Source organism: Ovis canadensis, chromosome 20 (assembly GCF_042477335.2).
Source record: "Ovis canadensis isolate MfBH-ARS-UI-01 breed Bighorn chromosome 20, ARS-UI_OviCan_v2, whole genome shotgun sequence".
Classification (NCBI taxonomy): Eukaryota; Metazoa; Chordata; class Mammalia; order Artiodactyla; family Bovidae; genus Ovis; species Ovis canadensis.
In genome coordinates this window covers 18335670-18348941 of record NC_091264.1, presented here as the reverse complement: position 1 = coordinate 18348941, position 13272 = coordinate 18335670, and the positions used below count along the sequence as shown (strand labels likewise).

The following is a 13272-nucleotide window of genomic DNA, read 5'->3' as shown; positions in this document are numbered from 1 at the left end:
CAGTCAGGGGGTTGCAAACGAGTTGGACAGGACTTAGCGACTAACTAGCAACATCATGTCATACAGGTACAAAATTAAAGAAATAGAAAAGAGATTAAGGATGAAAGCTTTTATTTCTTTAAAAATATTTTTTAAACCTTAGAATATTAAACCATGTTCCTCAACTGTTTTGCTTCTGCCTGTGCTCCTGCCCCTAAATTGTTTGGCCTTGGAATAGAATTCTTTGACTTTGTTACTGTATTGGAGGGAAAGAGTTGATAGATGGAACAAATTTAAGAAAAAAAATACCTTGTGATTGGAGAACCACACACGTTTATACTTTTTGATATAAGCAGACATTGTAAACATAATAAGAAATTACCTTTTCTTAATATTGGTATTATAAACATTACTGTTTGGGGAGAATTAATAACTTATCTTTTGGTCAGTTTTATGAGTTATTCAGAGTTGGGAACAAGAGCAGATAGTCTTTTTGCTCATATTAAAGGCAAAAGTAGCTTATCTTAGAAGCTTAGGAAATAAGTATTGATTTAAAAGTAGCGTTTATACTTTGGACTGGCTCAGAGTTGGTGTGGCCACACAGCCAGCGTTGTGATTACAGGATCAGGGGGGCCTCACTTAGTTTTCTCCTTTGTTACGTGGTGTAAAAGCCAAGTAGTGGGGGATTGAATGGAACAGTGCAAGTGAAAAGTTTAGCACCATTGCCTGCCCATTAGAGTGAAAATAAATGGAGTGCCAAAGGGTTTTGATTCCTTAGGTTCATTATGATGGAAGCTTGTCCATATCCACTGTAAAAATTAGCTGGAGTGTAGAGTGTTTGTAAGTAGTATTTTCCTTTGGGATAGTTACCTTCTGTTTCTTCCGTTCAGCCTCTTCCTTTTGGGGTCTCAAACACATGCTGTCTTCTTCTACCCGTCTGTCACTTATAACTCTGTAACACTCTTTGAGTGAATGAATAAATGACCCCTGCTTTTTCTCATTTATGGGCCTCAATCCTGATTGTTTATTCTGCTGGGAATCCTAAGTCGTTATCGTTGAGTAGTTCAGGAGTGGGCTTGTGTCAGTGTTGTGGCTGACCCCAGTGGGGGCATTTCTGCTGCTCTGATCTCTCCTTATTCCTGCCTTTCCTTCTGTTTCTGCAGCTACTTTTTCATCATTTGTGGCCATTGTCCCGATGGTGGTGTTTTCTGTGTATCCCATTGTGCTTTGTGCCCTGTTAGCCTGTCATCTCCCTTTTTTCTCTACCTGCTTTCCCTTTGTGAAAGCTCTGCCCCAGCCTCTGGGTGTTCCTGGTTTCTGGTAGCTCAGGAACTTTCTTGGTGTGCTGTCTCAGTGGGCATGTAATCAAATCAAGTTCCTGATGTACATTTCTTGAGGAGAGCAAGCTAGTATAGTTTTTCTCCTCCACTACCTTCTTGGCTCGACTGTATGACTTTGACAATCTTATGACAAGTGGCAGGTTTGGGTCTTAAAGTAGGTGATTCACCTCTGTGATCCCAGAGGAGAATATTCTTCTTACCCTCTTTTTTTAAATGTCCATTTTTATGGTTTAGGCAGAAATCCTGATTACTTTATCATGTGACCCCCTGCCCAGTTTTGCTGTCTGGTTTTATCTTAGCAGCTGAATCACCTCTCTGTGGGCTTCCCTTGTGGCTCAGTTGGTAAAGAATCTGCCTGGAAAGCGGGAGACCAGGATTCTATCTCTGGGTTCGGAAGGTCCCCTGGAGAAGGGAAAGGCTACCCACTCCAGTATTCTGGCCTGGAGAATTGGACTGTATAGTGTTTTGGATTGCAAAGATTGGACACAACTGAGTGACTTTTCACTTTCACCCCCCTGCAGGGAAAGCGCTTTCCTGCTTGGGGAGGGATGGAAGCCTGGGAGAGAAGCAAGCTGTCTGTAGGACTGGATGCCATGTCTCAGAGAGAGGATTTTACCTAGATGTTATCCTCTGTCTCCTGACCCCAGGTCTTTTTCTGTTAGTTTTTCCACTGAACGTATCACTTTGGCTTCCCAACAGCCATCTTTCCCAACCTGAGAAATCTTTCCCCAGCCCTAATCCTCCCTGTGCTCCTTTCTCTTTTTTTCAACATAGACTTTTTGAAAGAATAATCACTCTTGGCCTTTGCTCCTCATTTTTTGCTTAATGTTGTAGTCTGACTTGTATGCTCACTGCTTTCTTGAAGGTTGCTCCCTCAAAGACATTTTAAAATCTCCTTGTTGCTAAATTCTGTGGCTTTTTTTTTTTTTTTTTTGATGCTCAATATTTTTGGCCACATTTACACTGATACCTTTTCATTGAGGTTTTCTCTGTCTTTAGGTTCTTTGGATTTGTGCATTCCTGATTATTCCTAGATCTCTGATTACTTACTTAGCTCTTCTTAAATCTTAAAATTTCATCATTTCCTCAAGAACCTCCTCGAATTTCTTCTTTGTCCTCTTTGCTCTCCTTGGTAATATCATAGTTCCAGTTTAGTTCTAGAGTTAATAATTTTCTAGGGGAGCAGCTTTCCAGTCTGCATTTTCAGTAATGTTCCTGTACCCAGATTACAGGCCTGCCTTTCCAGCTGTCTGCCAGTTGCCTCTGTCTGCCAGTTGTACATCAGCCCATTATGGCCAGAAGAATGCCAGCCTTCCATCTCCATATTCCAGATGTATACCTTTTATGTGACTGTTGTTTAGTCATTCAAGCTTGAAATCTTAGAGATAGCTCTGACTTCTTGTTATTGTTTGACTTCTGTTTTTTATAGTTGATTAGTTTTTGGTGTTTGTTTCCATCTCACCTCTGTATCCTTTTGTATATGCACCATGAGAGTGAAAGTGTAGTCGCTTAGTCATGTCCAACTCTTTGTGAGCCCTTGGACTGTAGGCTGCCAGGCTCCTCTGTCCATGTAGTTCTCTAGACAAGAATACTGGAGTGGGTTGCCATTTCCTTCTCCAAGGGTTCTTCCCGATCCAGGGATTGAACCTGCATCTCCCGCATTGTGGGCAGATTCTTTACGGTCTGAGCCACAAAAAAAGCCCTTCTGTTATTTTTGCCATCTCCGCTGTTTAGTTTTGCATTATTATGTTGTGGACTGATAAATTATCCTGCTCCTGCTTTTCTTGCTGCCATACTTCTCTGTGTGCTTGATGTTATTCCCATCTTAGTATTTATTGATTGCCTTTTGCCTACAGAATAAGATCTAGGCTTTTAAGTTTCATGTTCAAGACTTGGTCTATGGTAGAGTCAGAGTGGATGGAAAGAAAAGATGAAGGAGAGCCAGGTTTGATGCACAACTGCAGGGGGCTGAGATACAGCCCAGCTTCTAGTCACAGATCCCCATCTCATCTGAAAAGCATTGGCTTAGAGTATTTGTGTTCTTGCAGCACTGTTCCTGTGTTACTAATCCTCTCCCCAAGGAGTCAGCACAGTCCCGGTACCCTTCGTGGCTTGGGCTCTTCCCGGTTTTATTGTTTATTAGTCATGGACTCTGAGGATTTTCCTCTACATTTGTTCTGATTATTTTGTACCACCATAAGGGTTCTTCTTCAGAAGAGTTCTCACCTGTCAGTCCCAACATCAACAAAAAGGATTGCCTTAAATGCTGATTTAGCTTGAGTAGCTCTGCATGATTTGTTAGTTTGTTCGTTCTTTTCTAGGAAGGACCGTTGAGACCTGTTCTAGAATACATTGACCTGGTCAGCAGTGATGATGATGAGCCCAGTACCTCTCAACGTGAGGTGAGTACATTTAACTTGCGATTCTTTGCTGTTCATAGTTCAGAGACGTCCTCTAAAGGGAGTCATCAAGTCAATGTTTAGGTGCTGTTGTGCTCTAGGAAACGGCCCATTTCTGTTGGAATAGCCCTGAGAGGTAGTCCAGGGAGTCCTTAGCCTGAAAGATCTGCTTCCAGCTTTGTTCCTCTACTTTGAGCGAGGATGTGAAAGTATTATATGACACAGGAGCGTCCTGAGTCTTGAAGGTGGTATCTGATGAAAGGGAAGTGGAATAAAACCGCAAGCCTTTGGCACCCTTTTTCTTTCCTGTCTTTCCTCAGATGCCCTATAGAACTGGATCCTTTTCTTCCAGAACCACGTGGCCACACAAAATTTATTCTGTTTGGAAGAAAGGCTGTGAGAAGCTCCTTTAGAAATGGAGTGTGGGGAAGGCTGCTGGGTCATTCAGGCATCGTCCCTCTAACCGCCTCTTCCCCTAATATTTGGGGTTTTCTCTGAACTGTCGTTTTTTTGGCTGTGTGTTTGACCCTTAAACTAATCCTTCCCTTACTCTGAGAGCCAAAGTAACTGAGCCGTTTGTATCAGTCTTGTCTTGCTTTTGTCTTAGCCCGAATTTCTATTATTGGACTGTTTTCTTGATGGATTAGAGGACTCCTGGCTATGTGTTCAGGGTGGCCTATGATATATAAGGGATTGGGACTGGGACTCACAATCAAAATACCTAGGTTTTAGTTCCCGCTTAGCTCCTTATTATTCTGTGAATTTGGATCAGTAGCCTTTTAACTTTAGTTTCTTTATCACATAAGAATAATAACCTACCTCACAGGGTTGTTGTGAGGATGCAGTAAGGTTACAAAGCTCCTGAAAACTACAAACTGTAGAGGAGAACTGCCCACCTGGAAAATTTCGTTATTTATGGTCAGTGAATGAGAATTTTTAAAGGGACCTAAAAGTGTCTCTGCAATGGGGGACTTTCAGAAATATTTTTTTTTCTCTTCAGTGGAACTTTTCCACGTTCTCTCTGTCATTGTTAACTTCTGCTTGTTGCCTTACACATGTTCAGTGGGATTTAAAAAAAAATATTTTCATCAGCAGTCTTGTTACCTCTTATTCTAACATGGAAATAAGCAGCAGGCTAGGATGGTGCCCCTTGAACTGGGCTTGTTTTTGCTCTTTTTTCATAGAGTGCCAGGTTAATGCCAATAGTTGGTATTGGGCTTTTGGGGTAATGAAACTTGTGGATTTGACTTCTGTGATCCCGTTGCTGACCTGAAGTGGATTGTATGTTTCATTGTTAATTATAATAATTTAAAAAGTTGAGTTCTACTTACTGGACATGCATCTCTGCACTTGAAAGTTAACATATTAAAAGCATATTTTCTTTCTTCCTTGGTTCTCTTGTTCACGTGGATAACCCAGAGAATGCCTGAGTCTAAGGCGCCAGCCTCAGAGAGTCGTCGCCCAGAAATGTGCTCTGGCTGCAGTGCTCCTCCTCCCAGTGGAGACGGCAGCTCCTCCTCTGGGCGCTGCGCCAGCAGTCCTCAAAGGATGGTTTCTCACCCTTCTTCCGTTGAGAACCCATTGGAGACCCAGAGAAATGATCACAGTAATTCAGATATTAAGATCTCTGAGACAGAGACACTTGAGCCATCACAGAATTACCAGAGTCTGCCTCCATCTCCACTCCTGGTCCCCCAAGAGTCTGTGGCCTCCTCAGAGGCCAAGGAGGGTTTGCCTGTAGAGTCTCCAGCTTCCCAGCACGGGCGGGATGCCCTCCTCTATCTCCAGACGCAGGTGGCTGAGATGTCCCGAGTGATACGTGACCTGCAGTCCAGAAGCTGCTTCCGATTTCATCATTCCCGCACAGGTGAGGCCTCCTCGGTTCCTTGGGACATCTCCACCTCCAGAGAAGAACACTTATCTGCAGTCGAAGAAGAGGCTGAGTGCAAGTCCCCCTCGGCCGACGACAAAGGGCAGCCAGCTGACCCCAGTCAGTCCAGCTTCACAGGGCTATTGAAAAGGATGGAACAGAGAGGTGTTATCAAGAGAGTCACCTTGCAGTCAGAAGCAGAACCGTGCGAGGGCAAGCCTGACTGTGTGACCTCCAAGAAGCGCTTGGTCCCTCCGTTGCATCCTCTTCTGAGAATTGCCACCGCGGAGGTTTTCAAAGACCCTGCTGATTGCCATCCTTCTTCTTTCATGGGACACAGGGTGTATCCTGTGGCTAAGGACACCTCTCCTTTCCAGCCAAATCCCCCAGCAGGAGGCCCCATCGTCGAAGCGCTAGAGCATAGCAGGAGAGGAGGCACCACGTCGCCCCTGGATTCCACCTCAAAGGAGATGGAGGTCATGGGCTGCAGGTTCTACCATGCTGCTTCCATCGCGGCCCGCGCTGCCAGCTACATGGCCTACATGACGCAGTATCAGCGTAAACTCTGGGAAGACATGGAGGACCTGGTCCATGACCCTGAGTTTGATCGTGGAAAGGCAAGATGTATCATATCTGATGGCATGGATGCAGGCCTCTGGCAGCTGTGTACTACCAGGGACATAATGGACTCTGTGGTCAGAGTTATGGCGATGGCAATAGACTACAGAAGGCAGGCTTGGCTTCGGCTCACATCCCTCACAAAGAAGACCCAGGAGAAGATCTCACACTTGCCCTTTGATGGTACTTGCCTCTTTGGACAAGATGTGAATGCTGTTGTTGCAGAAGAAAACAGTGTGAAAGAAAACGACTATAAAGACCACAGCAAATACTATAGCCAGCATCGATACTTCTACAGTCACGACCAGAAAGCACATTGCCACAGTCGTGGGTACTCCCGAGGGGACTGGTACAGACCTCGCAACCACCCCTATAGACACAGAAAAAGGGCAGACTCTCCGGAACGCCATGGGTACAAGAATTAGTGACCCATTCACGGTCTGCAGTGCAGCCATGCACGATGCCCCCTCCCCCACAGGACACTGAACACGTGTCTGGGGTGATCACAGCTGACACCGAGTTCTAGACTTTGGGAATGAAGTAGATAATACAGAGACTCACGCTTTCTTGGCCAAGTGAGCAGTAGAGACTTTCAGTTGGATTGAACAAAGGTTTACGCATTATTTCTAGTCCAAGATAAGTCTAGAAGTGGGTCCTCAGGAATCCAAATCCTTTTATGACTAAGGAAAAATATAAAGATTTCTTCTCCCTCGGAAAACTCTCACTGATAAGCTGATGGCGAGCAGATTTTGGATCTGGAAATAACCTACCATTATCTCTAACACCAGAGGCAGATCATTCATTTTTAGGTCATCAGTGCTTCCTAGTTTAGGCTTCCGTTTGTCAGATCGTCACAAAAGATCTTTTTGTCCACAAAACTACAAATCGGTTTTAATCTCTCTGTATCAGGGTGATCAGCTCACCGAGTGTCCATACTGCTGTCAATCTCTGGAAGACTTCAGAATCAGCCTTGAAGCTATATGTTAAGAACTGGAATTCAAATCAAAATTTGCCAAATCCATTCCCTACTGGTGGTGTGGCTAGATGTCCTAGATCGGCTGTGGACACCAGCTGGAGGAGGACTTTGCTGTGATATCCTTGGAAACTTTCACAGTGACTGTCTGTACCACCCAGCGCTACACAGAATTACCTGCAGTTGTCATTCCCAAGTCTGTTAAGCATCCACAAGCTGTGAGACCTGATCATGCTGTTCTCGCAGGATAATCTGGACATTTCACCAAGGTGACCTTGACTGCTTTCTAAACTTTGAGCTTGATGATTCATCAAGCTCTAAATACAAAAAAAGAGAGAGAGATTGCATATTAGTGCCCTGGAAATCAAGGATTTTACACCGTCTCAGCATGCAAAATCTGAACTCTTGAAAGAGCAAGAATTCCAAACATGCCTGACAGTCTGGTCCTCTGATTGTAATAAAGGGATGCTATCAGTCTAGATTTTACTGAGAAATCCTTCAGATTCAGAGTGTAACTGTGGATGTAGTAAAGAGTACATTTCACACACTTCCCTTTCTAGATTCCATTAACAATTTCTTGAAAGTCTGAAGTCAAGACTTCAGTGATGTGTTCTTGGTTTTTTAGTCCCTTAACCTAGTCACACTCTACCATGAGAGACCACTTATATTTTTGTTCCCAGCTCTTCGAGGTACTGTTACTCCATCAGAGTGGAACTGACAGCAGATACCTAAGCTAAACATCCTGTAGTATTTTTATCTTGAGGCAGTGGCTGTGTGGTGTCCCAGCCCTTAGACCCTTGTCTTCCCAGCGTGACTTCAGAGATGGAGAAGATGCCAAATTGGAGGGGTCTGAATACATCATCCAATATTATTTGCTTGGCCAAATAGAAAAAAATTTTATCAACAGACTGATAATTTTATAATTTCTTGGTTTGTTAAGCATTGCATTTTTTTCCATGTGCTTGACCGTAGTATTTTGGGTTCACTGTTTGTGGACTCTGACACCGTTTTCGCATTTGTGTGGTTTCTGTTTCTTGCCTGCATAGTGGTGCCTGATGTTTTCCTGGTGTTCCGCTTTTTAATGGCTTATTGGAAAGCCATCCTCTCTCCTCGTCATAACCACCTTCAGCACACTTTTTGTCTGCTTTTTCTTCCTTTCCTTGTGTGTGCTGTAGCAGTCAAAGATGCATATATCCCTACTTGGAAGCTACTTTATTTTGTCAGATAATTTCAGGGATAATTTATAATTGATTCTGTTTGTCCTATTGGTAGATGAAGCTTAAGTTGCAGTCTTGATAGTCTCCTCTTGGCAAGTTTGGTCAGGGCATATCTAGAGTTAACATTTACCTTTAATTTTTCTGTACTTTTCACCAAGTTTTACTAATGCTGTTTGAGGCCCATGCTCAAAGAAGCTGTCTTTCAAACTGAACCCTAGAAGAGCACTGATAACTGGCTGAAAGAACCAAAGGCCTAAGAAATCACACGAAGATGATAATAGTTCACGATATTTGGCCCACTAGCTCAGCGGCCTCACGTGCCCTTGCCATGACCTTCTAGTTTCTTCTGTGAAAGGATAGCCATGGGAACTTGAGAGAGAGAGAGAGACCTTGACACTCCGGGATGGCTGCCCAAGGTATTCCCAGTTAGCTGAGGCTTCTTCACACTGCTCCCACTTCTCCATTTCTCTCCATCCCTTCCCTGAATTAGGTGCTGGGTCACAAATTTGATGATTTTTGAGAACTCTTAATTTTTCAAAATTCAAACCAGAATTAATGGTGCTTGAAGACCTGACTCTCAGACTGCTCTGGCGTTTTCACCTAACCTGCTCTTCCTTTGAAACTTTTTACTTTTAATGGTGTTTAAAAAAGGACACAATGTAAAATTTACCATTGTACCCAGTTTAAGTGTACCTTGGAGTAGAGTTAACTGTTCACTCTGGGGTATTCCTCCTTTCCCTGCTGCTCATAGAGCAGCATTTCTTTTGTCTTCCTTCTGCGTTATGTTTGGTGCTCCATAGCAACAAGATAAGTAGCATTTCTTTCCCACTCTCTGATTGATATGCCCAAGGACCTCCATAGGTCTTCCCTAATGAAAAAGTATTGAGAAATCATCAAATTAGTGGTCAGGTAGCTGACTTCTGAAGGGTCGGCCATTGCGTGGGGATGGAGCAGAACGCAGTAGAGTGGGAGCAGGTTTAGGTGTAGGTGATGCGGTTGACTGCAGAAGAAGCAATATCCTTGACCTGTTTTTTTATTATCGCTATTTTAAAGTCCTTCTCTGGCATACTTGAATGATGGTGTTATAAAACTAAAAATGGGGACTTGGTCTAGGGAAACAGCCGCAATAGTATTTGGAACTCGTAATCAGTCAGATAACAGGTTTTCAGGTCACGTCTGCCGTGTGCAAAGCCAAGATCCTCCATCAGGCCAGCCTCTGATATTTGAACGTCGCTGGGTTTTCTAGGAGGCCTCGTAATCATCACAGGTTGAGTGATGTGGTGTTCCTAAAAGGGATGCGTCTAATGATCCTTCTTTAAAACGTTATTGTTTGACTAGATGTAAAATGTATGTGGAAACTCAGATTTCTTGTGTTTACTGTGTGTACACAGAAATACTGTTTCCATTCATTGTTATATGAAGTGCCTTTTTAAATTTTACACTATTGTTTAAAACAACATTTTAATGTCTTGCATATGTTGCTGGTGATATTTATGTGAATTCTGTGTAGTGATTTTTTTATCTTGTAGTTTATGTCTCATCTGTACAATTGCACTATCTAAGGGTACTCTCCTTCTGAATGTTACTTTATTTTCATTACAGCACTGTTGATGCATTTCAGAAGGACTTGTAGAGTATGTCCCCCCGCCTTTATTTAAATAACTTAGCGGTAGCTATTTTAGTTACGAGTGACTGGCTCAGTTTTCTGGGCACTGAGGCAGCTTTCTTTTCTGTTTCTGATTGAAGCATTTGTCTTATGTCTAACCTTGTTCATAGCCATAGTAACACAGCTCATTTGTAAGTGGGTGTGTTACTTGGTAGTAAGAAACAAAGATATTTGGAAACTATAGTATATTTGTTGACACTGTCTTTTTTTTTCAGACTGTGTGACAGCTTATCAGTGTAATTGCATTTAAACTTATTATTATTTACTGTGTGACAGCTTCTTTATGTATAATTACATTTATTTACCTAGCTCTCAAAATGACATTTTGAGGAGAGCATAAACTCAGGCTACTTGGGTACTATTTAGTATATTACATTACGTTACATTACCATTATACTAATTTACTGAATGATGCCTAAGTGTCCTGATTGATAATGTCCTTAAAGGCCTGCTCCATCCAGGATAACCTCTCAGGTACTGTAAACAGGAGGTTGGAATCAGCACAGCCCAGAATCTCTTTTAGCTATAAACTTGGATACAGAGTTAAATGACATGGATGAACAAAAATTAAATGCCGCATTCAGTATTCTTGAGGATACACTTAATTGACTGGGATTCTGGTGAAGGTTAGAAATTAAGGATTAGATCTTTGCAGAAATAGTTGAAAGACTGCAATAACTGAAAACTTTTTTTTTAATGGCGTGAGGCATGTTTTGCCCAGACTTGCACTATTCAGTTTCCTTATCTTTTGAAATTCGCCGTTCTTAGTGGCTAGTCCCGTAATTGACTGTCAGATCTGTATGCCTCTCCTGCCTGTCATTACCCACTTAGTTGTTTTTCCAGATAGAACTAGTTTTGTAAACTGTTAAAAAATACGATGTGAAATTTCTCTTCCTGGATGAGTGCTGAGAATATTGTTTTATTAAGTATTTTTTTCTAGTATTGATTAGTGGGGTGGTATATTTGTACTACTTTTCTTTTCATCTACTTGACTTTATAGGAATGAAAACCTTTTTTGTAGCAGTGTTTGGTGCCATTGAGATATTACTGGAGATTATTTGAGTTTCTGGTGTGATATATTGGGAAGTGATCAGAGGCCAAACATGTCCTTATGATGTTAGCATCTCAGTTATTCTTTGTATTGATCTTTTCTTCCTCTTTATGTAAACCTCTTCTTAAAAGGATGTCTTATCTTCCTTAATCTCTTGATGTAGATTATATTTTTTATTCTGCCAGTCTATACTAACCAGGATTTTGATGTGGTTTTATATGATTAAATGCAATGCCTTCAGCATTATTTTAAGAGGTTTTCTAGTTCTCTCTTAAAAATGTCCTTTTCTTAAAAAAATAAAAGTAGCCAATTCAGTGTCATCCTACTCTTTGGCTATTGAATTTCCTCAGTTTTTAATGCCTTCTTTTTTCCTGATAGTACTATTTTCTCATTTTTGTATAGTCTTCACACACATGAATTGCTGTACATAATTTGTGGTCAGTTGCATCTTTTCTCTCTTAACAGAAATTTTAAGTTCATCACCATGAACTTATAGTACCCCTCTCACATGTACTGTGTGTGTGTGTGTTGAGTCACCAAGTGTCTGATTCTTTGCAGCCCCATGGACTGTAGCCTGCCAGGCTCCTCTGTCCATGGGGATCTTCTGTCCAGGCTCCTCTGTCTGGGCCATTTCCTTCTCCAGGGGATGTTCCCAACCCATGGGTAAACCTGAGACTCCTGTACTGGCAGGTGGATTCTTTACCGCTGAACCAGTAGGGAAGCCCTGACGTATTTAATACCATATCTTAATCAGTTTTCTCTAGGTCGTAAACGCTGTACTGGTTTTGTCATGGTAACTGTCTATTTCAAGTGATCTGTTGGATTTTCTGATGCCTTGTCAATTCAGTAAGAGTTCTCAGGTTGTCTGTAGTTTTTTTTAAGACTTTGGAGATCTCTCAAGTTGCATTGTGTTTTCTAATATTCCTGAGTAGTATGTTTCTTGGTGGAAGTTATTGTAAACGCATTTTATCTGGTAATTAAAAAAAAATTCTTTGACCTTAAATGCTTCAAGTGTTATCTTCTAGGTTCTGTTGATGGTCCCTTTGTAAGAATTGCATAGCTGTTTTTTTCCCATAAGCTATCCTGTGCTTTCTGTTTTCTTTCATTACCCATAAAAGTGGCTCTATCACAGCATTCAGTTTTAAGGGCTACAGTTAGACCTCTTGTTAACTCTTGCTCTTATCTGTAATGCCTGTGTTTCACACTTCCTTGACGTGGTAGAAGAGTCATGTTTGAGATCCATTTATCTATACTGCTTTTATTTAGTGAGGCAACAGTGGTGTGGGTGATGGGGAAAAAGACATTTTCCAAGTCACTAAACATAGTTTTAAATTTTCAGTTCCATTAAAAAAACAAACATTTAATCACAATAAGCTTCTTGCTTTCAAGTATGTAGCCCATTCCCTTCTGCCTTGGGTAGAACACAGATAATTTGTGATTAGTCTCATTTAGATTATTAGCACAGCTGGATGTATGTTGCTTTGTCTAATGGCTTATATCAACTCCTGTTTTCTTTAACTTTTGACAAAAGTTGTATTTGACAGATGTTGGAAGCCCCTTGATAGTACTGGGTCTAAAGTGTTGTCTCCCTGCCTGGGAAGGATGTAGAGGGGAAACCTCGTTCAGCAGAGCTTGTGTGTACTAGGCACTGTGCTGGCCGCGGGGGACTCTTGAGGCAGAAATGCACCCTTATTTTGCAGGTGAGAAAGGGGAACTGAATGGTAAACAACTTGCTCAGGTGGAGGAGCTGAGCCTCTCGCTTCTGCTCTGCTCTTAAAGTCTCAGCATTGTGCTCGGTGGCCTCCGTCGGTTTTCAGAGCGCCACTTAAAGTCTTAACCTCCCTGAGAAGCTAATTTGTCAAACAACTAGCCTTTCCTTCTCTGGATTTTGTGTTTATGGCTGTACTGTCATCCCTTATAACTTGATGTCTTCATTAACTAATTCCTGGTTATTTCATTTACGTAATCAGAAACCTTGGTCATAGTGGACAGTCATGCTCACACTGAGGTTTTGCTGAGATTGTTCTGAACGTGTTGCTTCTGTTTCGTGGATTCCTTATTTGTATCCTATTCATTGTCAGCACTGATCATCTCTACCATGGTTCTTGATGCTGTTTTTTTCTTTGTTGTACCTTTTTGTTATACTCATTTTGTCTCAG

At 41.9% G+C, this 13272-nt stretch overlaps 1 protein-coding gene across 6 annotated transcripts in view; it reads left to right on the top strand.

Annotated features, from left to right (window-relative positions):
• ZNF451 (zinc finger protein 451) overlaps nt 1-13272 on the top strand; it is a 126190-nt gene that overhangs the window by 32395 nt on the left and 80523 nt on the right. For 5 of the 6 annotated variants that reach the window (XM_069564065.1, XM_069564064.1, XM_069564061.1 and 2 more), the window contains exon 3: nt 3641-3721. In XM_069564065.1, the coding sequence (XP_069420166.1) occupies nt 3641-3721 (81 nt within the window). Of the gene's footprint in view, nt 1-3640; nt 3722-5137; nt 8089-13272 lie in introns of those variants that run through there. The other variant, XM_069564066.1, reaches the window with a different exon arrangement.